The sequence below is a fragment of the Penicillium malachiteum genome (genome assembly GCF_028827825.1).
Source record: "Penicillium malachiteum strain IBT 17515 chromosome Unknown utg000005l:1.0-9002435.0:326005.0-9005861.0, whole genome shotgun sequence".
In the NCBI taxonomy this organism is placed as follows: Eukaryota; Fungi; Ascomycota; class Eurotiomycetes; order Eurotiales; family Aspergillaceae; genus Penicillium; species Penicillium malachiteum.
In genome coordinates this window covers 6,149,807-6,172,164 of record NW_026643099.1, presented here as the reverse complement: position 1 = coordinate 6,172,164, position 22,358 = coordinate 6,149,807, and the positions used below count along the sequence as shown (strand labels likewise).

General features: G+C 48.3%; 9 protein-coding genes across 9 annotated transcripts; 6 read left to right on the top strand and 3 right to left on the bottom strand.

Moving 5' to 3' along the window:
* Nucleotides 1-518: 518 nt before the first annotated feature.
* N7483_012291 (glycosyltransferase family 32 protein) lies at nucleotides 519-1,771 on the top strand (the record flags this gene model as incomplete). Its single annotated transcript, XM_057095718.1, has 4 exons — nucleotides 519-797; nucleotides 855-1,010; nucleotides 1,074-1,433; nucleotides 1,484-1,771. The coding sequence occupies 4 exons, from the start codon at nucleotides 519-521 to the stop codon at nucleotides 1,769-1,771; spliced, it is 1,083 nt and encodes a 360-aa protein (XP_056941689.1).
* A 916-nt stretch (nucleotides 1,772-2,687) lies between these two features.
* Nucleotides 2,688-3,419, top strand: N7483_012290 (uncharacterized protein; the record flags this gene model as incomplete). The annotated part of the gene is made up of 2 exons (XM_057095717.1): nucleotides 2,688-3,018; nucleotides 3,109-3,419. 2 exons carry the CDS (start codon nucleotides 2,688-2,690, stop codon nucleotides 3,417-3,419), a joined length of 642 nt encoding a protein of 213 aa, XP_056941688.1.
* A 357-nt stretch (nucleotides 3,420-3,776) lies between these two features.
* On the bottom strand, nucleotides 3,777-4,571 carry his3 (imidazoleglycerol-phosphate dehydratase HIS3; the record flags this gene model as incomplete). The annotated part of the gene is made up of 2 exons (XM_057095716.1): nucleotides 3,777-4,192; nucleotides 4,253-4,571. The coding sequence occupies 2 exons, from the start codon at nucleotides 4,569-4,571 to the stop codon at nucleotides 3,777-3,779; spliced, it is 735 nt and encodes a 244-aa protein (XP_056941687.1).
* A 510-nt stretch (nucleotides 4,572-5,081) lies between these two features.
* N7483_012288 (uncharacterized protein) lies at nucleotides 5,082-5,587 on the top strand (the record flags this gene model as incomplete). The annotated part of the gene is made up of 2 exons (XM_057095715.1): nucleotides 5,082-5,099; nucleotides 5,216-5,587. The coding sequence occupies 2 exons, from the start codon at nucleotides 5,082-5,084 to the stop codon at nucleotides 5,585-5,587; spliced, it is 390 nt and encodes a 129-aa protein (XP_056941686.1).
* Nucleotides 5,588-7,207: 1,620 nt separating this feature from the next.
* On the top strand, nucleotides 7,208-11,244 carry N7483_012287 (uncharacterized protein; the record flags this gene model as incomplete). Its single annotated transcript, XM_057095714.1, has 4 exons — nucleotides 7,208-8,436; nucleotides 8,541-10,213; nucleotides 10,270-11,171; nucleotides 11,224-11,244. The coding sequence occupies 4 exons, from the start codon at nucleotides 7,208-7,210 to the stop codon at nucleotides 11,242-11,244; spliced, it is 3,825 nt and encodes a 1,274-aa protein (XP_056941685.1).
* Nucleotides 11,245-12,202: 958 nt separating this feature from the next.
* Nucleotides 12,203-14,650, bottom strand: N7483_012286 (Pet127 family protein; the record flags this gene model as incomplete). Its single annotated transcript, XM_057095713.1, is given in 5 exon segments — nucleotides 12,203-13,736; nucleotides 13,788-13,851; nucleotides 13,901-14,283; nucleotides 14,299-14,360; nucleotides 14,432-14,650. 5 exon segments carry the CDS (start codon nucleotides 14,648-14,650, stop codon nucleotides 12,203-12,205), a joined length of 2,262 nt encoding a protein of 753 aa, XP_056941684.1.
* An 886-nt stretch (nucleotides 14,651-15,536) lies between these two features.
* ade1 (bifunctional aminoimidazole ribotide synthase/glycinamide ribotide synthase) lies at nucleotides 15,537-18,025 on the top strand (the record flags this gene model as incomplete). The annotated part of the gene is made up of 2 exons (XM_057095712.1): nucleotides 15,537-15,813; nucleotides 15,894-18,025. The coding sequence occupies 2 exons, from the start codon at nucleotides 15,537-15,539 to the stop codon at nucleotides 18,023-18,025; spliced, it is 2,409 nt and encodes an 802-aa protein (XP_056941683.1).
* Nucleotides 18,026-18,775: 750 nt separating this feature from the next.
* N7483_012284 (uncharacterized protein) lies at nucleotides 18,776-19,421 on the top strand (the record flags this gene model as incomplete). The annotated part of the gene is made up of 3 exons (XM_057095711.1): nucleotides 18,776-18,837; nucleotides 18,976-19,137; nucleotides 19,262-19,421. 3 exons carry the CDS (start codon nucleotides 18,776-18,778, stop codon nucleotides 19,419-19,421), a joined length of 384 nt encoding a protein of 127 aa, XP_056941682.1.
* A 970-nt stretch (nucleotides 19,422-20,391) lies between these two features.
* act1 (actin ACT1) lies at nucleotides 20,392-22,247 on the bottom strand (the record flags this gene model as incomplete). The annotated part of the gene is made up of 6 exons (XM_057095710.1): nucleotides 20,392-20,622; nucleotides 20,684-21,455; nucleotides 21,542-21,572; nucleotides 21,765-21,820; nucleotides 22,036-22,066; nucleotides 22,241-22,247. 6 exons carry the CDS (start codon nucleotides 22,245-22,247, stop codon nucleotides 20,392-20,394), a joined length of 1,128 nt encoding a protein of 375 aa, XP_056941681.1.
* Nucleotides 22,248-22,358: the final 111 nt, after the last annotated feature.

The window sequence follows — 22,358 nt, the reverse complement described above, 5'->3', positions numbered from 1 at the left end:
TATCAGGTCAAGTCTTCGGTAATACCTGGTACTCCATACGGCCCTCCCCTGGTACTCTCAAACGGCGATGTGCTTCCTTTTTGCCCTCAGCATTTCCTTTTTCAACATTTCGCTCTCTTGTCTCCTTTGGCATTAGCCTTTCCCCACTCGTCACTCCTTATTATCGTCGGGAATCCCCTTTCCTCGTATTTTCTCCCTATTTCAATTTTAATATCTTGATCTTGATCTTCATCCTCCCCTTCTCCCCTACGCGCCATTGCTCGACTTCACTTCATGATCTACCAATAGCCGCAACGCTCCCTCCTTTTCTTTCCAACGGCGCGCGCCTTGAGCATCTTCTCTCCAGTGCTTCTGCTTCTCGCGTACTCTCGACGTTCAACGCTCAACACGGCTTAACGACGAAACTTTTCCTCCCACCAACTCGGCTACTCGGCCTCCCCGAGTTTTTTTTTGGAGCACTCTCCTTGTCGCCTATCGCCATTTTGTCGAATTGACTACGGTCCTAATAATAATTCACAATGCGGCGCGGTCTCCTTATCTTCATTCTCGTCAACCTCCTCATCCTCTCTTTCCTGATTCGTAGTGTCTCGACACTACTCGCACTACTGGTTGAGGATGCATCCGCCGACGCGATTCATCGTTCCGAATTGCCCTCACCCAATTCTAGTCTGATTGAAACGCGCCCTCAAATCATCCCCAAGATCATTCACCAAACCTACAAGAACGAATCCATCCCCGAGGTGTGGCAGGAGGCTCAGCAAAGTTGCATTGACTTGCACCCAGACTACGAGTACATTGTATGTGGTTTCCGTCTATTTCAGGAGAGAATGAATGTGCTAATGTAAAAATAACAGCTGTGGACCAATGAGAAGTCGCGTGACTTTATCGCTGCGGAATATCCCTGGTTTTTGGATACCTTTGATGGTTACAAGTACCCCATTCAGCGTGCGGACACCATCCGCTACTTTGTCCTCGCGCACTACGGTGGCACATATATTGACTTGGATGATGTATGTATTTAGGCGATTCAGAAACTCCAGATCCAATGAATTCAAGTGCTAACCATACTATAGGGCTGCAACCGTCGCCTCGACCCCCTACTCGCTTACCCGGCTTGGGTGCGCCGCACCGTGCCTACCGGTATCTCCAACGACGCTATGGGCTCTGTCCCGCAACATCCATTCTTCCTACGTGTGATCGAGGTGCTGCAGCAGTATGACCGCAGCTGGCTCTTGCCATACATCACGGTCATGTACACGACTGGTCCTCTTTTCTTATCGGTTATCTGGAAGCAATACATGCAGACCAACCCCAGTGAGAGTGCCCGTGTGCGTATCTTGATGCAGGATGAATACAACAAGTACTCCTGGAGTTTCTTCACCCACCACACCGGAAACAGCTGGCACGGAAAGGATGCCCGCTTGATTTTCTGGGTAAGTTTATATCATTCCTAATCGCTGGTTCAATTGCTAATAATTAATAGATGGGCCAACACTGGATGTTCCTCACCTTCTTTGGATTCATCCTGGCAGGTGCTGTGGGTATCTGTCTCTGGTGGAGCTACGGCCGCGTTATGCTCCTGGGAGCTCGCTACCGCTACCGCTACTCCAAGGTTCCCTCAATTCTTAGCCCCTCCCGTCTTTCCTCATCACCTTCTCGACGTGCGCGCAGCATGATGCCCTCCTTGCTCCGACGGGTCAGCTTTAAGGAAGATGAGGAATTCGGCGGAGTCACCGAAACATCATATGAACTCGGTCGTCGCGACGACTAGAGATCTGAGTCGATATTTCCTGTATTTGTTGTGTATCGATACGGCCTGGACACAATCTCTGCATCAGCATTCATGTACAACCTTTTTATTTCTCTTTAATCCTGTTTCTTTTGGCGCGCATGCATGGTGTCTCAATTCCCGTGGCGGGATCCGGGGATTGCTGCTTTCACCCGGAGCACATTTGGGTTCTTAATGTCTGTTATCTATCGCTGTTGGGACTGCATGGGTGTCCATTTTGGGTGCTCTTATCCCATTTTATGAATTTGTAAACAAGCTAGACTTCGATTCTGAGGACATTTTGAGATGTCAGGCTAATGAACATGGCTTTGCCATTACATATGATTACTTGTTCCATACTCTGTACGGAGTACCTTTCAGTAATTTAGTTAAATGTACTGAAACACTCCTGCCGATCGAGACCCTTTGTCAATATGATACGTCGATTCTGTTTCAGCTTTCGATCACCTGGGCACAAATGATAATTGCCGTCTATATTTGATTGATTCAAGGGTCTCGGTAATTAATTCCTCACTGGACCCTGAAAATCTGGTTTTAGTTTGAGGAGGTTGGATGACTTGTATGGTAGATCATTCGCTGCATACATACTGCGGGCTGGCATTCTCCGCATCCCTTTGACCCATAGAGAAACTAAGAGTACGGTGTCATCTTTGGATTCACTCAAATATGCAGTATGGCTGGTATCTTCACTCCCATTCCTACCTAAGAATGCTGGCCTTATAAGTAGCCAATGTCTACTCTGCAACAATTCTATACGACAGCCTCCATCCTTTCGACAATACAACATTCACTCAACTCTGATATAATTTCTGCTACATCTACCATCGACTCTACCATTTTATCTTGATCTTAATCTCATACTCCATATCCAATATCCAACATCCACCAGAACATCAAGATGTGGCACAAAGCAGTATCCCTCACCCTCCTCACTTTAACCCTCTCAACAACCGCTATCCCTCTCCCATCTCTTAAACACGCAAAAGAAACATCCCTCACAGAGGCTCAGATCCTCCAAATTGCGCCCACATCAAATACTTGCGAAAATCCCCCAGCTGAAGGCGAATGTGCCACAGCCTCCCAAGCCGCGAAGTTCATCTCTCAGTCCTTCAATACTTACGAAGTCTCCTCCAAGGCTGAACAGGCTGCTGTTATTGGGCTTATGGCGTTCGAGAGCGAGGATTTCAAGTATAATAAGAATCATTTCCCTGGGACCCCCGGCCAAGGAAGTATATATCACCTCATCCTATACACTTGTCAAGCTTACTCATTCAACCTGGGTCTACGTTAAACTTGATAAAGAAACAAAGCTAATATAGTAACAGCACGAAACATGCAATCTCCCACTTTTAACAAGAAATACGCATCCTCCATCTCAGCCCTAAAGGATAAACTCGCCGCTGTTGAGAACAGTCCTGCTGATCTTCTTGATCTCCTCCGTGATAACGAGACATACGATTTTGGGTCTGGTGCTTGGTTCCTGACTACGCAGTGTTCGGCGGATATTCGAACTGCGTTGAAGGCTGGCACTGAGTCTGGGTGGCAGAGGTTTATTAGTGAGTGTGTTGGGACTGAGGCTTCGAGTGATAGGAAAGCGTATTGGCAAAAAGCTGTTAAGGCTTTGGCTTGATTGTTCGTTGTTGAATTGGGTTAAGGTTGTTGAATTGAGCGTGACTTAGGGCTTCATTCTGACTGGAGTTGGAGTTTGGTTTTGTTTTGGGTTCATCAGAGCTGGTCTTTGATGTACTTTGGAGTTGCGATTTGGAGTCATGTTTATCTTTATTTTGTTTATGGGTAATGAGGATATCCTTGATAGAGCACTACACTCTGAATTGTCCTGTGAACTACTGGCCGACAATAGAAATTAGATAGTAGTTACCATATCATCCACAGTATAATCGTTAAACGATCTCATTGACCATAAACTCATATCTATACGAACTTTTCATAATATCTACAACTACAACCATTTGCCCAATACCCCCATTTAGAGTACACCCTTGGTGCTAACAATATCACCCGCGCCAACCTCACCAGCAACTCTCCTGGCACAAGCTGTGCGAATAGCAACAGCCAACGCCTTGAACGCACTCTCCGCACGGTGGTGGTCATTATCACCATAGGTACATCCAACATGGAGGGTCACATCCGCCGCCTGCGCAAAGCTCTGCAATCCGTGGGTGATCATCTCTGTGCTCAGATCACCGATCTTCTCACGCTTAAATCCGAGGTTAATCACAGCCCAAGGACGGCTGGACAGATCGATGACAGCCCAGGAAAGAGCCTCGTCGAGGGGTGCATCGCCACGACCGAAGCGGGCGAGGGATTGGCGTGCGCCGAGGGCTTTGGTGAAAGCAGTACCGAGGGCGAGGAAAGTATCTTCGGCTGTGTGGTGGTCGTCGACTAAAAAGAAGTTAGTATTACACTCTTTAGATGTAGATTGGATATTGTGGGGGAACATACTGAACAAATCACCCTTGGCCCGGACCGCCAAACTCCATCCTGAGTGCTTGGCTAGCGCATGCAGCATGTGGTCCAGGAACCCAATACCAGTGGTAATGGTGATCTGCTGGGTAGGAGTAAACTGTGTCGCATGGCCGGATCCCTTCTCAGGAACAATTCCCTTCTTGGCGGCTTCGGCTTCTTGGGGGTCTGTTGGGGCGGCGAAGTGGGTGGTGGGATCGTAAGGTGGGAGAACACCACCGTCCAGGGAGAGCGAAACCTGGATCTTGGTCTCGTTGGTCACCCGGGACACAACAGCAGTACGAGCGGAGAGAGACATTTTTTGTTTTTTGTATGTTATGTATAAATTGAAGGGATTGAAATATCTTTTTCGTGATCTGTAATCTGATTTCTGTGTTATCTGAGTCGCTATCGCGGGATTATTGCGGGCGGGAGAATCGTTGATCCATCCCATGACGGGGACTCGGGATCTGCTTTACATCTTTACATCTTTACATGATTTAATTGTCTAGATTCTTTTCTGCATGCTCTACTGCATGAATTGGCTGGTTCCAGAATTGACATTTGTACGAAGTACAATTTAATTGCTCAATTCATCGCTATTCAGTGTTTTGTGTATGCTTTCTTACCACGCTGCTATAAGCTATAGTCTTTCCCCTCCAGTTCCCCCACGCTTGACTCGATAAGCGGTATTCTCGACAAACTTGAACGCCTTGCTTTATTCTCATTGGGAATCACTCAATTGCAGCCATTATGCCACCTCCATCAAATCAACGGGCTGATATTGAGCCCCCCCGCGGAAATTACATCAATAGCTGCCCAAGGCTTCATGACCGGTGTATTCCGTGTATGTGTTTAACCTTTTCCAAATCTTGAAACTTCAGATCTACTCCTGCATAGTCTCTGCATAGTCCCTGCACTGTCATATACTCTTGGAAAACTCAAAACTGACTAGAATTTTAGTTTGGATCTGTTTCTATACTCGCCCATATGATTCTCATTCTTCCTCATCCTTTTATCTTCTCCGCACCTACTCCAACTCCACCATCACAAGCTACTCAACCACGTCGTCGTCCTTCTCCATTCTCCCGGGATTATCTCCGTTCTCGACTCTTTCATCGCCCGATCGAAGGATTCTCAGAATGGATCTCACCGACATCACGGGTGTATCGTGGTCTCACACCGCAATTCAAGGTCTTCCTGCAGATTGCAGCCATGACTCTTGGCGGATGTATCTGGGCCGAGCGGAGAGTGGCCGAGTATATTGATCTGGTTCGACAGATCAAACGAGCGGAACGAAGAGAGGCCGAGCGTGCATCAGGGACGCGTCCATAAAAAGCTTACTACGATGTACGGAGTAAAGCAAAGAATTGCATCATTGGGGCCTTGCGGTTGATCACCCGCTGCCTTCTCGTATATTCCTTGCCAATAACATCAATCTCCACTTGAATACCCTAATGGAGTCTGAGTGACAGCAGATTGTCATTTCCTTTTTTTCTTTTCTTTTCTCCATCCCTCTTTTTGTGGAGAGAAAGAACACGGAGTCTAATGACGCAGATATGGAGATTGAGTGGATTTACTCCGTACAACTCTCTCCAGTATCTCCGCTTCCGAGTGTTCAAGCTTCACCGTGGCGTTGTCGATCTTAATGTGATCTCCATTGAATTGCATTTCTTTTGTCTAGGATTACCCCCGACGTCGATTTTACCCCTGGAGTATTATGGCGCGTGGAGCGCGCGAGTGGTCGATCGTGGAGATGGTGGAGCCCAAGGATCCGTCGAGTCCCGTTCACTACGGAGTAGGAAGTTCAGACCATCGTGGGATCGACTTGGATCAATTTATCTGAAAATGAGATCTACGTACGAACAAACTACTCATTTTCTCGGAGATGACCCCCTGAACTGGGTTATGAGCTGTATCGAGTATGCTGTACTCCATTTTGGCTCGGGAGTTCCTGATGCATCTACCCTGGTCAAGTGGAGTACGCCTCTTACGTGGCCGGGAGGCGGAGACCATTCGATCCCCTGGGAAAGAATCTTGAGAAATGCAGAAACCAAAATCCTGAATTAATAGTTCATATGTAGATCAAAGTACCCTGGAGAGTAAGAGTAGACAAAGACCATACTCGGTACTGGAGTAGAAGATGAGGATTAAGGTAGAATGGGAATGGGAATAGAAATAGAAATAAAGAAGAGAATCATAAATTATAATTCTACGAGTTCTATTATAAAAATATCTGAATCTCACTGAAACATTTCGCCATCATTCTCTATTACTGGTAGTTGGCATCACTGCATTCGTCTTTTCCCTCATTCCTCGCATCTGAACTGTTTCTGCTTTCGATCACTCCTCCCCCCACATATTCCCCCTCTCTCTCTTTATTTTATTTTATTTTTCGATCGACAATTCTGACCTCATTTCTATCTCTCTCTCTCTCAATCAAAATCTTCTTACTCCATACAACTAAGATTGTCCGTTTTGGTGTGGGGATTAACTGTTCCGGAATCCCCCCTTCCGGCGACCTTTCCCCGGTGCAACCATCTCATTTCCTAATCTCGCCACATTGTTGACATCTGTGAGAAAAGAGCTTTATTGCTTCTCTCTGTTAATACAGCTTTCGCTGCTTTTCATTCCCTCGCCAATTGCTTCCCATGGCGCCCTGAAGTTGTACGTATGCTCCCTTTCCCCGCTTTGACCAAGTTTCGTTACCCGCCAATGTCGAGATTCCATTCTCTGTTGCTTGTTCACCCTCTTCTTTTCAGTACTAATGGCGTGTTAATAGTGAGAAGGACGAAGGGTCGTCGATGAGAAAGTCTCATTTCTCTCCACCTTCGCGCCATTCATAACCGGTCTCTCTGTATTGATTTTTTTTTCTTTCGCTTTTTTTTCCACTCCCCTCTGGGATTCGGATTCGATTTATCAACTTTTCTCACAACACTTCTTTACCCTCTCGTCATGGCGGATTTCCTCACCAAGAAGGAACGAAGAAAAAGTCTTAGCGTGTTTAGCCCATCCTCCAGTACCTCGTCCCCGTTAATTCGTCCCTCCCATTCTCGCACACCATCCGATGGTGTCTTAACGAAGGAGAAGAAAGCTCGCCGCAATTCCGGCTTCTTTAGTCGGGCCCAGAGTCCAACTAGAAAAATAAGCGGCTCAAATGTCCTACGTCGCCCTGGTACGGCAGGTTCGGACACGGCGGCGTGGTCTGCAGCAATGACCTCCGCTGCCACCCCAACACTTGAAATCCCCAAACCACGTCGAAAGTCACTCCAAAAGAAACGGGCCTCGGTGTTTGGGTCCTTGAAATCATTACACTCGCTAGAGGATGACGATCCACTCAGCGCTTCGGTTGGTTCGCTGGGCGACGACCAAAGCGTCTTTAATCCGCGGAATGGGATCTGGTCTTCGTCAATCCTCCATTATGGTGACATCCAGATCACCGGTGGCATGTGGAAGCGGAAAAGTCAATACCTCGTCCTCACGGATACGCATCTTGTCCGTTTCAAGAATCAAAGCAAGGCTACGGAGGCCTTCCCTTCAATTCCGCCCTCTTTCAACGCCCGTGCTCCGGCGTCGCACCGTCAGTCTGTGGCCTCGATCAGCTCCTTGCAGGATATGCAAATGATGGTCTCGACCGAGGTCCCGACTGGAATCCCACTGAATAGCATCATTGCAGTTTATATGTTGGAGGATGCACGGTTATCCCCCTCAGTTGAAGTAGCTTATCTGGATGAGCGCACGCATAAAGCATCTTTGATCCAGATGCAAACACCCGATCCTCAAGAACTGAATCTCTGGATGGTGGGTATTCGTCAGGCGGCGCAGTTATCACGGTCGAACGACCCGCTACCGTTCGACCGTGGAGCAGTGGAGTATGTAACCAGGATGTTGGAGCACGAACGAGATTACGATCCGACTTCATTCCGAATGTTCCGCGTCATACAGATTGCGTCGAGCAAGTCGCCAACACGTTCGTCCTCTGATGATCTGACCAAGCTTTCCCCAACGGGTTGTTACCTGGCAATTGGTCTGCACAAGGTTCATTTGATCCCAATGCAGAAGGCGGCTAATCGACCCTCGGTGGTCTCTCTTTCTGATCTCGAAACTACCACTTCGTTCGGATTAATGAACTTGACTGGCTTATCGATGGAATATGGAGATGATAGTCTACATCTAACATTTCGGTATGATATCTCTTGCGTTCAAATTAGTCATAATTCCGCTCTCACTTTGCCCTTGTATATGCGTCGTCTTCATAAGCTCCCTTTCGCTTACTTGATACATCTAGGGTACCCCTGCGAAAGTCATTCAACGTTTTCTTGGCTTCGGTTCACTCGGTCGAGATTGCTTGCTGGATCCGGCAACATACCGAGTTCCTGCGCCCGTTGTGGACTCGACAACCGTATGACTTCGTCGTGCCACCCGAGTTACATAATTCCGACAACTTCCCTCTTGCTCTTTTGGATGAGGATTACGGCTGCTTTGATAGAACGCTGGTGGCATACTCGGCCAGTTACGATGTCGATACTTCCAACATCCGCTATACCATTGACTTGGATTGTGAAGATGCACCGTGTTTCCGTCTTCTCCGACCCGCATCGACCAAAACTTCACGGTATAGTGCCTTGGAGTTGATTGCTGTGATGCGCGCCCTTCGATACAATGAATCATTCCGGTCGATCTCATTTCGTAATATCAACCTGGATGCAATCCAGGGAATTCGCGATATGCACGGCGTGGATCCCGATGTTCATCTTGATAGGGCTGGGTGTTTCGTGCAGATTACCGGCCAGGGCAATCTGACTGTTCTGTCACAGGAGGTGCGCGCATTGGCACTCAAGAGTACGTGGCTCCGCCGACTGGATTTCTCTTACTGCCTGACTCGAACACCAACTTTGGACAAGGGTAGTCGGGACCCAGGATGTGGAATCCCCGAGGCTATTTTCCCTGTCTGCCGACGTGAAATGACTAATGTGGATTGGGTGGTTTTGAACGGTATCAAGCTTGGAGAATCTGATCTAGACTATCTTGTTGATGCCGCTTCACAGAGCCAAAGTCATCTGCGTGCATTGGAGGTTGGGGATTGTGGACTGTCAGTACACGACCTGGATCTCTTATTATCCACTCTGGTCGCGCAGGAATCTACTCTCGAGGTAATCAACATTTCAGGAGTTCAAGGTCGCTTGAATCCGGACGTGCTGCAACAGTACATTGGATACTTTGGCCAGATCCGAAAGATCAACCTCTCGCGCATCTCTCGCACATCTGGCTCGGACCCGCTCATCACGGCTGAAATGCTATTTAACTGGCAACTCGAGGAATTGATTCTCAGCCGCACAGCTGTCAATCGGGAGACCGTTGATTCGATTGCAACCTATCTCGCAAGTGATTGCTCACGGAATCTCCGCATGCTTCGACTGGATCAGTGTGGTCTCAGCGGAGAGGATGTTGCCATGTTTATGCATTCCATGTCTATCGGACCAGATGCTCCGCGCAGTCTTCATTTGCATGTTAATGAGAACCGACTGGACAATGGCTGCTCTCACCTCTTTGAAGCAATTGCGAAGAACCTGACCCCGACTCATGTCTCTATGCAGATGATTGACTTCAAGAAGGAAGAGCACTTCCGACAGCTTGTAGATGCACTCCGGAAGAACACCACGATCCGGTATTTGGATATCTCTAAGGCATCGCTCCCCTATGATGCGGGTCCGGAAACTTGTAAAGCATTGCAGCACATGTTTGAACAGAACAGTACGCTCGAAGCCTTGGACATAAGTGGCGAGAACGCACACCTCGATGTTGCACGTTTTGGTATCGGGCTCAACCTGGCGTTGACAGGCTTGAAAAAGAACAAATCTCTCAAAGTGCTCCGGATCGAACACCAAAAGTTGGGACTGCAAGGCGCGAATACATTGGCATCCGTCTTGGAAGATAATGAGTCCCTGCGTGAGGTGCACTGTGAGAACAACGATATCAATCTTCAATCTTTCACTGTCTTGGTGAACGGTCTTCAGTGCAACCGCACATTGCTACACCTCTCCCCATGGACAGAGACCGGGCTCTGTCACTTGACAGAGTACGCCGAGAGGTTGACAATGTTCGTTGGGACGCCAGTCAGGTTCAAAGCTCCACCGCAAACTCGATTCGTCGATCTCTACATGCGGCAATGGGTGTTCGCTCAAGCGGATCGAACAGTCACCATCACCGCTCGGCCAAGGTAACGCCATCTCATTCACCATCGTCATCCTTGGACTCGACGCCATTCGCAAGCCCCAATGTCGACTTGGTTCTACAATCCTTGCAGCATAAATGGGATGCGGAAATTGGTCGTTTGCAGAGATATCTGCTTCGTAACTACAACCTCTCCCACGGAATCTTGGACTCTGATGTCGAGGACGGTGCCAGTGATGGGCGACCTGCAACTGCAGCCAGCTTGGGCACTATGTTGGATAATCTCAAGTTCGAAGTGGCCGTTTCCGCAGATGAAGTGCACGCCTCCTCTCCTCCCGAGGAACCTGTTGTACCAATTCGGCTTCCTATGGAGCCACCCGCGGTGCCTCCCTCCAAGCCCAAAACCATCATCAAGAAGCTGTCTTCCAAAAAATTGTCTGCGAAAGCAAATCGCATGAGGAGTGAACCTGATCTCCGGCCTCATACCGCCCATGCACGTGGATCTCAGATCCTTCCATCTGAGTATGGTTCATCCACCCCATCCGCTCGCTTAGCTGCACCTGTTCCTGCACTACCGCCTGCAGTTACTAAAGCGAGCAGTGTTCGCAGCGCACGCAGTTCGAGCACTGCCTCGACAAATGCTGGTAGCGCGCGCAGCAGCTACGGCATGGCCTCGTCGGCTTTGAGAGGTTTCCTCACAGGCAGTGCCTTGAAGGATCGCCGTCGAGTCGAGTCGATACGCCCCGTATGTGTCTCAAATGACAACCCCCCCACAGCTGGACTGGTCACCACCCAAGCTGGACTTGCAAGAGCTTTAAATAGTTCTGATATGTGGGATGTACATATATTATGTGTACAGTTTTGGGACGTCTATCCCTTCGTTTTCTCCCCTCCCATTCTCTTCTACCTCTCAAGATTCATATATAGGATTCCACCTCAACCCTTGTGAATCTTTTCCCCATTATTCCCCACCTTACGATGCCGATAAATGGCACTGATACCCTGAGATAAAATCTCTTGTTTTGAAACTGTTCATTCCAGGCGTTACCCCCATCCAACATCCGGCATTTGCCAAACATCCCATCCTGATCTTTGTTACAAGCGTCTCATCTCCTGAAAAGAATCCCAATAACTGGCGTCCCTCATATTCGGTTTGGTCGGTGGATGGATTGGGTTAATTTGAAATTATAGGCGTTGGCATTTGCGGCGTTATCACTCTGTTTACTCCTGTGTCTATTACTGTTGGTGATGATGAACCGAATGTGATCAGAACTGAATTCTCATGCCTTGCGTTTGCTTGCGTTCAATGTTTTGGTGGTTGTCTTAACGCTTTCGGTCCACTGGCATGGGTAATCGTTAATATATATAGAAAATATTAGTGAGATCATGAATGTAACTCCATTTGATAGCGCACAGCTCTAGATTCAAGTTTACTAGTAGATGGCAGTGTACATGTGTGTTAGAGGTAAAGGTCTTCGAACTTGAAGAGATATACTAGTCTAGGGCTATACTAGTACTCCAGGGCTCAATTTAGTAAAGATCTAGTGAGAGGTATAATCAACACCAATTTGAATGCATTGACGCCAAATAGATAACCTGGATAAAACCAAACCCAGCCATAAGATACAAATCCCACAGGATGCTTCTATTAATATACAAAGGGAGATCAAACTACACACTATCCAGGTAGGTAGATGATGTAGATAAGAGTCCCAGGGGAAACCACACTCACTCACACACACTCTCTTTTTCAGTCAGAGATGATCATGATCGTGATCACTTCTCACCATATGTCACGACCCCAGCCTCATTGTCCAACTCATTCTCTTGCTCACGGTGCTTGCGACCAAGTTTACTAATGTTTCTCAAACGGCGAATGTAAACATTCTGCGCAACATCCACCTCGTCCTCACCACGAACATCCAACGCCTTCTGTCGTCTCGTCTGGCACATCTTGTACAGAGTAGCACCCTGCTTCGCCGAGACTTCATTAAGCTCGTACTCAATAGTCCACTCATCGCTCGCGGTAAGATTCTCCGGTCTAGCAACCTCTTTCCCATTAACGAAGTTCTTCACAGATAACGCCATAGCGAAAAGTGAACGCTCGACTGGCTCTATTTCCGCAGTTTCTTCCGGAGCTGTAACTGGAGACTCGGCTTCATCAGTCATAGGAGCATCCAGATCAGCATCTCCTTCTTTCGGGGTAAGGTTCAGAAGTCGTTGCTGGTATGCTTCGATCTTATCCTTATTCTTTGATTGAATAGTCTGGATCTGAGACTTGGATACCGGTTCAGCGAAGATATACATGAATGGAGTAACGGCATCACGAGTCTCAAAGTGTAAACGAAGAGATTGTTCAGGGAATCGAGCAGTGACTTTATCGAGGATCTCGTTCCAGAGTTTGATACTCAGTTGGAACTCCGTATCACCGAGTGTGGTATCGGATGTACCGTGAAGACTTTGATCCATTTCAGGTAAACTGATGTATTGGAATCCGAAGATTCGTTCGATATTGTGGAATGCGACGAAAATTCCATCCATACGTCCCACACGAACTTGCAATGAGTATTTGAGGAACGCGGCACGGATCATATCGAAGTATTCGCGCTCGTAGGACTCAAATTCACCGCATCGATCCTTAATCTCGTAGCCTAGACCGTGCTCGAAGTTCTGGGCATCCATTCGGATCGAGACTACGGCTCGGGTCTTTAGATCGAACATTCCTGTTCCGGGGAGACGGGGATCATGGGCGTCTAGTTGGGAACGCATGATGAAGTCGCCCAGAGTGGAGAAATGGTAGGATTCTGGAACGGCGTTTTCTTCCTCTGCGGTGATCTTGTTCTCGTGCGAACGACGGTATCGTTCGTATTCTTCCTTGGGCATCGTGAGCATCTTCTCCATGGATTTACCAAGGTTCATGAGGATGTTCGCGGAATCGAATTCCTTGTCTGCGTCAATCGCGTATGTACCATCCTGGTAGTGTAGGAACATCGCAGCTGGTGCACGGAGCAGACGGGTAAATGTGCGTAACTTGTCTGGGAATCCTTGGGAGATCATGCGGGTGTCCACGCCACGCCAGGCGGAGAGGAGGTAGTGGAATTGAGAGAGAACAGTAGTCATACTAGAGGAAGACCCGGCGTATTTCTTTCCGTGCTTGATGGCGGTTTCGCGGAGGGTCTCGTCTCTGGATGAGGTGATGTATTCCTTCAAGGTATCGAAATCGAATTCGGTGACTGGCATGATGTTTCCGAGGTAGGGGTCGAAGTTGTAGACGCGAGACCGAGGGTCACGTAATTGGTAGACACCGGGGCTGGAAATGTTAATTAACGATCCAGTTTGGGAGGATCGGTATGGATCTTACTTGAAAAGGACTCTGTCAAGTCCAAATGCTAGCCCTGGCACAGGCGGTTGTGGAACATCCAGTGCTGTATGATGTTAGGGTTATTCCACTTGACAGGCAGGACTCAGGCTTACCTTCTAATTTGTCATTCTGCAAATCTATTTTACCGGTTTCCTTCACCTTGATGAATGAACTCAGATGTGAGATGGAAGACTTGCTGGCTCTCTCCTTTGGGGCTTGGGCTGTGGGTGTGAATGTGGATGTGGATGTGGATGTGGATGTGGATGTGGGTTGCTTGTTAAATAAATCATTCAGCAGCCGGGCGCCGGGGGAGTTCTTGATGCCGCTGCCGAAAGCGTTCGACTGATCTTCTTTGACTCCTTCGGATTCATTGGCGGGCTTGAATTCTTGAAGTCCTTCCTGTTGTTTAGCCTCCTCGGCGTTTTTCGTTTTCTTCGATCTGCGCTGCCTTTCTCTTGCTCGTGCTTTTCCTTTAGATCTTTCCCGCCCATCGGCTCTTCGGGTTTCTGACTGAGGGGAGCCTCCTTCGACGTTTGTGTTATCGCCATCCGATTGCTGCTCCTGCGAGACATCCTGAAGAGATCAACTGTTAGCCTTCTAATGCCCTGCTATGCGCCAATTGAAGATTAATCATATAATCATACCTTGCTTGCCTCCTCTGTCTTAGGTACTGGGATATCCGATCCATTATTTCCAATGACATTGGGCAATTCCGGCTTGCTCTCGATTGCTTCACTGCGCAGCGCAGGTATACGGTGAAATTGTCGCAGGGGAACCGGCGCGATTTGTCGGCGAGCTATACAGGAGAGACAGATATGGCTTCGGAGAGGGTCTGCGACCGCTCGGAGCGATGTGCGCAGCATTCAGGCAGGGAGAAAAGTGACGATTATAAAGAAAAACAGGTAGAAACAAAGACGAAAAGAAATCGTCGGAGATTGACGATAATCAGAAGACAAAACTGGCAGAATCGAGCATAAATCGAGTTTTGGCGCGTCGTCAAACCCGTTACCGCTTTCTGTTTTTGTCTTTTTTCTGGGTGCCTGATAAGTATGGTGTCTATCAGCACAAGTTAACTAGTTTAAATGTTAAGCATCACGATGAAAACTTGAATTATAAGGTATAACATGGGGAATAAAGAACGCATCTTATTACAATACCTAATTCTATTACTCTGATAGGGCATTTAAGTTGTTATTCAATGTTCATATGTTCTTATATACCACAATAATGCTGTTTTCTTCATAGAGCTATACTAAATTTGGTTGGTCAAGCCATTGAAGAATAAGTATTACTCAACTAGAAACATTGGAACTTGAGATAACATTACAATCGTATATATATGAATGATGACTATTTAGTTTATCATGATATCCTTTCTTTTCCTCTTTTAAATGTTATGCACACTAGTACCTATACGTAAATTGATGCTCCGTAGTCGGATGCGGCTTACAGAGTTTATCGCAGCGGAGAAACAAGGCAGAAAAAAAAAGACTGCACTGGGGCATATCGAGTCACACTTTCTATGCCCTATCCATTTCCCCCGCAGTGGTTTTCTGAGCTTTAATAGAGGTGAGTTTCATATTGATTGTCTTCTTCTTTTTATTCTTCTTCAATTGGTACCCTATACTCGATCCCAAAATATCTTTCTCTCTCCATTCATGGAGGGGCATTCATATACCCCGCGGTGACTCCCACAGATTGTTAACTGCTAACTTCCAACCCATAGTCAGTAAAGACACTGCTATCAAAATGGCCTCAGAACAATTGCGTATCCTCATTGTCGGCAATGGTGGCCGTGAGCATGCTTTCGCCTGGAAGCTGAGCCAATCTCCCCTCGTCGACATCGTCTATGTCGCCCCCGGAAACGGTGGTACCGCTACTGGCTCCAGCAAGATCGCCAACGCTGATGTCAAGGGTGATGATTACCCTGCATTGGTTGCTTTTGCTCAGAAGAATGATGTGAACTTGGTTGTCCCGGGTCCTGAGGCTCCCCTCGTCGACGGCATTCAAGGATACTTCCAGGCCGGTAAGCTCTACTTTTCCCATCCTATCCAGTTTTGGCCTGGTCTTTCACAGTTATACTAAAAAGTTCCTCTCCTTTGATAGTTGGTATCCGATGCTTCGGTCCTTCCAAGGCTGCTGCCCGCATGGAGGGCTCCAAGACCTTCTCCAAGGACTTCATGAAGCGCCACAACATCCCCACTGCCGAGTTTGGCAACTTCTCCGACTACGAGTCCGCTTGCCGTTACCTCGACTCCGTATCCCACGACGTTGTTATCAAGGCCTCAGGATTGGCTGGTGGTAAGGGTGTTGTTCTCCCCACCACCAAGGAGGAAGCTCACAAGGCCCTTCGGGAGATGATGCTGGACCACCAGTTCGGCGATGCTGGTGATGAGGTAGTGATCGAGGAGTGCCTCGAGGGAGACGAATTGAGCATTCTCACATTCAGTGATGGCTACACCATTCGCTCTCTGCCCCCTGCGCAAGACCACAAGCGCATCTTCGATGGTGACCAGGGTCCCAACACTGGTGGTATGGGCTGCTACGCCCCCACCCGCATTGCTCCTAAGGAAGTGCGCGAGGAGATTGACCGAACCATCATCCAGCCCTCAATTGATGGCATGCGTAAGGACGGATTCCCCTTCGTTGGTATCCTGTTCACCGGCTTGATGATGACCAAGAACGGCCCCAAGGTTCTTGAATACAATGTCCGTGGTGGTGATCCCGAGACCCAGACTCTGCTGCCTCTGCTGAGCAAGGACACCGATCTTGCCCAGATCATGGTCGCCTGTACCGAGCACTGGCTGGATGGTGTCTCCGTCAAGGTCGAGCCCAACTACTCTACCACTGTCATTGGTGTCGCCGGTGGCTACCCCGGTTCCTACGCTAAGGGCACCCCCATCACCCTGGACGCTACAGCTGAGGGCACCATTATCTTCCACGCTGGTACCACTCTGTCTGGCAACCAGCTGCAGACTTCCGGCGGTCGTGTCATTGCTTCTACCGCCACTGCTGCCACTCTTGAGGAGGCTGTTAAGAAGAGCTACGAGGGTATCTCTACTATCCACTTCGATGGCATGTTCTACCGCAAGGACATTGCCCACCGTGCTTTCCGCCAGACTGCCGCCGACACCTCCCTTACCTACGCCGCCGCTGGTGTCTCTATCGATGCCGGTAACGAGCTCGTGAACCGCATCAAGGCTTCCGTTGGTCGCACCAAGCGTCCCGGTACTGATGCCGTCATCGGTGGTTTCGGAGGTCTCTTCTCTCTGGCCGCTGCCAACCCCGAATACCACCCCCACGCCCCTACTCTTATCGGTGCCATCGATGGTGTTGGTACCAAGCTTAAGATTGCCCACACTGTCGGTATCCACGACACCGTTGGTATTGATCTGGTCGCCATGAACGTGAACGACCTGGTTGTCCAGGGTGCTGAGCCCCTCTTCTTCCTCGACTGCTACTCCTGTGGTCACCTGGACGTTCCTACTGCCGCTGCTTTCGTCACTGGTGTTGCTGACGGTTGTGTGCAAGCCGGCTGTGCCCTGATCGGTGGTGAGACTGCTGAGATGCCTGGTCTCTTCGTCGATGAGACTTACGATGCCGTTGGTGCTGCCGTTGGTGCTATCAACACCAGCGGCGAGTACGCCCGCCAGATCCTCCCTTACACTGATGCCATGCGTCCCGGCGATGTCCTCATTGCTCTGGGTTCCTCCGGTCCTCACTCTAACGGATACTCTCTTGTCCGTAAGATCGTTGAGCGTGCTGGTCTGAGCTATTCCGACCCCGCTCCCTTCACCATGCCCGGCCTGGAGGGTGAAGTTTCCCTGGGTCGTGCCCTTCTTACTCCTACTCGTATCTACGTCAAGTCTATTCTGAGTGCTCTTGCCGCTCACCCCACCGCCATTAAGGGTCTTGCCCACATCACCGGTGGCGGTCTGGTTGAGAACGTTCCTCGCATGCTGCCCGCTACCCTGACCGCTGACATTGACGTCCGCACTTGGGCCCAGCCATCTGTCTTCTCTTGGCTCCAGCGTGCTGGTAACGTTTCCGCTGCTGAGATGGCTCGCGCTTTCAACTGTGGTGTTGGTATGATCATTGCCGTGGACCCTGCTTCTGCGGATGCTATTCGCCAGACCTTTGAGGCTAAGGGCGAGGATGTTTACACCATTGGTACTCTCCGTGCCCGTGCTGAGGGTGAGGAGGGCTGCGTTCTTAGCGGTTTGGAGTCCTGGGCATGAGTTCACCTGAAATAAGGTGTCTAACTTGATTTCCCCCAATTTTTCTCTTTGCATATCTTCTTGTTTTTTTTCTTTGTTTTTCTCTACCTTTGAAAGGTGAACAAAATGGATGAGTCCTAAATGACTGATGCTGATCCTGTATGATGGATGACATGATATATACTCCCGAATTATCCAGCAATGAATTTCGTTGAAAATGATCCGTCTTTTTATAGTCTCATAGCACTACTATCTACTACTAGTATACACATGCATGATCATCAAAATAGCATGTGTTAGCACTTGAGTATATGCCCAGGTGTTCTACTGCCACAGGTGCGCTTGAGCTGGAGATCACTACCCATTACAAAGAAAACCTTGGGACGACTCGAACTCCAGAGCTTGATGCACAATGCGCTCAAGTACGTACTAGTATAGCATCTCTAAGTGCATGACCAACTAATCCATGGATCCCGACCCCAGAATATCTGAGTAATTCAATACTACTCAGTGCCTGAATGAATCCCTTATATCTAAAAATACTACTCGGAACCTTACTAGTAGAATCCGGGGCTGTGTAATCCAGTATAGGGCTGGGGGCCTAACCACTCTAAATCTTCCTTTTGATCGTAAGAACCACGGTAAGTAGTGAGGCCGCCGGCAAAGGCGTCCAGCGATCCACATGAACCCTACTTATTCTCCAGATAGAGCATTTGATTTGTGAAGTATGAGCTTCGTTGCAGAGAATTGATGTAACTTCGTGTTTAAGTCATGCGATCTACACGCCGAACGGTTACTCTCAATTACGAACAGCATCTGAGGACTCAGAACTGGTATATCAAATCGATGTATAAAAGAACTGCTAATACCGTCTAGTCTCATAACAATAATCCACCTTTTACAACTTGAGTATCACAATCTCAATCCAATACCGTTGATCATAATGGAATCCACTTTCATCACCCTCCTAGCTGCTACCAGCGCCATGGCCGCTTCAAGCGTGCCATCCAACCACTGGAACTGAGTAACTTCTTCGGAGCTCTATACAGTGAGAGTCTACCAACTCAATACAATGTCGGCTTTACATTGAATGATCCAAACACAAATGTTGCTACGGATTGTGATGTTGTCTGGTATGTCCCTAACACCATCACCACCACCTGATCTTATAAACAACCTTGGAAACTCTTCAACCTCAACCTCAAGTTGAATGTAAATATGAATATGAATATGAATATAGATGCTAATACTGAATAGGGCAAACGGCGAAGCAGGAACACTCCTATTCAACTGCTCCAACCCAGCATACCAAGTCAACTTCCCTGACGGAATCTATGATATCGAGGACTTCGTTCTACGAGTTTCCAGGGCTGATGGTACTGAGGCGGGTCAGAATACTGTTTCTGGAGATGATTGACAATGCACAACTAGTGAGGGATATCCTGAGTCTTGTGAGTGGGTTGGGGTTTTTAATATTGATGTTACTGCTTAAGCATCTGCAACACTTGAGTATTACTGGGATTAGGGCTAGAGCTGGCGCTGGTAACTTCACCTTTCATGGAAGATTGGCTTATCGGAGAAAGATTTGAGCTATTTTATGCACATGTGTACTATGATGGATAGAATTAGGAGTCAATTTGTGAATAATTCAATTTCAAGTTATTACGACTAGCATCAAGTTGTTTGAGCTTTATGGCTTCGACTCAGTACGTTGTGACTTGCATCAATAGCTACCCAGGTAGATTCTTAGTAGAATCTTGGCTGGTCTCTACAATTACTATAGATACTAGGTACTATATAGTACCTAGTAGGAGGTACTCTATAAAGCACCCAGTGAACAGCATCCATACACATGTGCATTTACATTTTACAGTTGGAGCTCCCTTAATAGAATGCCATTAGGTAGCAACTACAAGTACTCAGGATCATAGCTCAAGACAATTTGGTCGGAGATACAACTCATAAGGCTAGAACATAACAGAAAAGGCTAACGCGTCCGGTGCCAACTCCATGTACACACATCCTCAGCTACACCGACCGAGGCGCCAATAACGCGCCGGGCGTTTTTGTAAAGAAATAAGAGCATTCGGAGGGGCGGAGGCTCACGACAAAGCACAGTTCGAAAAAAAAAAATAGTGACAAGAGATAGGAGACAGGATGAGGTAAAGCACAGGAGAAAAAAAGAGCACCTGAAGGGGGGAGTAAGGTGAGTAAGGTGAGAAAAAAAAGAACAACCGACTCTATTCCACTAAAATCGAGATTTCCATTTTCAGGCTATCCGCTTGGTAATGCGAGTCCAACAACGCTTGCGATCCACCAGTGCCTCCATCCGGCCTTTTAATACACCAGGAAAGTACGAGCGAAAACGATCAATGTAATCAAATAGCTTAGAAGCACTTGCGGTGAACAATGGAGGGACCGGACTCGTCGTACTCCTGCTTGGAGATCCACATCTGCTGGAAGGTGGACAGGGAAGCAAGAATGGAACCACCGATCCAGACGGAGTACTTGCGCTCGGGAGGAGCAATGATCTTGACCTTCATGGAAGAAGGAGCAAGAGCAGTGATCTCCTTCTGCATACGGTCGGAGATACCGGGGTACATGGTGGTACCACCAGACTAGTTAAAATAGTTAGTGAGGGGTCAATCAAGTAGTGGGAATAGAAAAAGGATGACATACCATGACAATGTTACCGTACAGATCCTTACGGACATCAACATCACACTTCATGATGGAGTTGAAGGTGGTAACGTGGATACCACCGCTCTCAAGACCCAGAACGTTAGGCTGGAACAGAGCCTCGGGAGCACGGAAACGCTCGTTGCCAATGGTGATGACCTGTCCATCGGGAAGCTCATAGGACTTCTCCAGGCTGGAGCTCTGGGAAGCGGTCTGGATCTCCTGCTCAAAGTCAAGGGCGACGTAGCAAAGCTTCTCCTTGATGTCACGGACAATTTCACGCTCGGCGGTGGTGGAGAAAGTGTAACCACGCTCGGCCAGGATCTTCATCAGGTAGTCGGTCAAGTCACGACCAGCCATGTCGATACGGGAGATGGCGTGGGGGAGAGAGAAACCCTCGTAGATGGGGACAACGTGGGTGACACCGTCACCGGAGTCGAGAACGATACCAGTGGTACGACCGGAGGCATACAGGGACAGAACAGCCTGGATGGAGACGTAGAAAGCGGGGGCGTTGAAGGTCTCGAAAACGATCTGGGTCATCTTCTCACGGTTGGACTTGGGGTTGATAGGAGCCTCAGTCAAGAGGATGGGGTGCTCCTCGGGAGCAACACGGAGCTCGTTGTAGAAAGTGTGGTGCCAAATCTTCTCCATGTCGTCCCAGTTGGTGACAACACCGTGCTCGATGGGGTAGCGCAGGGTAAGAATACCACGCTTGGACTGTGCCTCATCACCAACGTAGGAGTCCTTCTGACCCATACCGATCATGATACTGAGAGGAGTTAGTATTCATCTTCTTTGGCAGAGTTGGCTCAACGATTGTTGAGACAATACTTGGAGAAAGTAAGGAATATTTACCCATGGTGACGGGGACGGCCGACAATGGAAGCTAATCACATGGTCAGTAAAAAGGAAAATTGAATTTTCTCGACATTTCCAATCTCATGATTCCTATGCTATTTTTGGAATTTCAAGGTTGAGGAGACATCGGCGAATACCACCGGACGCAAGGGTTGGCGGGATGGCTCGCAAGGAGGAGGGGGAGAGGAAAGACTCCTCGTTCTTGTGGGGTTGTACTTACGGAAGACAGCTCGGGGGGCGTCATCACCGGCAAAACCGGCCTTACACATACCCGAACTAGATAAATCATCAGTAAATCATTCTCAGAGAATGTAGAATTGTATAATTGCTGCTCGATGGGGGCGCTGGAGGGAGGTTGAGTCTGCGATTGAGACTCAAATTGTCGGGGTGAGCGAATAGGGGGGGATGATGGAATGAACCGCGACCGGGGCCGTTGACGCCCCAAAACACAGCCCCCAGCTCCCCCGACGAGCAAGCAATTCATCACATACCCATTGTCGATAACGAGAGCAGCAACTTCCTCTATAGATGAATGTATTAGCAATCATAGTTGATGAGAATGAGGTGTGATATCTCAGGTGGTGAGGTCCAGGCAGCAAGGTGCCCAGCTCTCCCTCATGACAGTTTGAGGGGTTAAGAGTCAAGCGGGTGATGTGGCCACAACAAGATAAAAGAAAATAAGGGGGAAATACTAACCCTCCATTGTGATGGCTGAAATGAAGATAGACTAAAAAAGAAACGAAATGGAAGATTGGGGGAAGAAGTTATATGGGGGGGGGGGAAGAGAAGAGAGAGAGAGAGGTGGAAAGGGAGG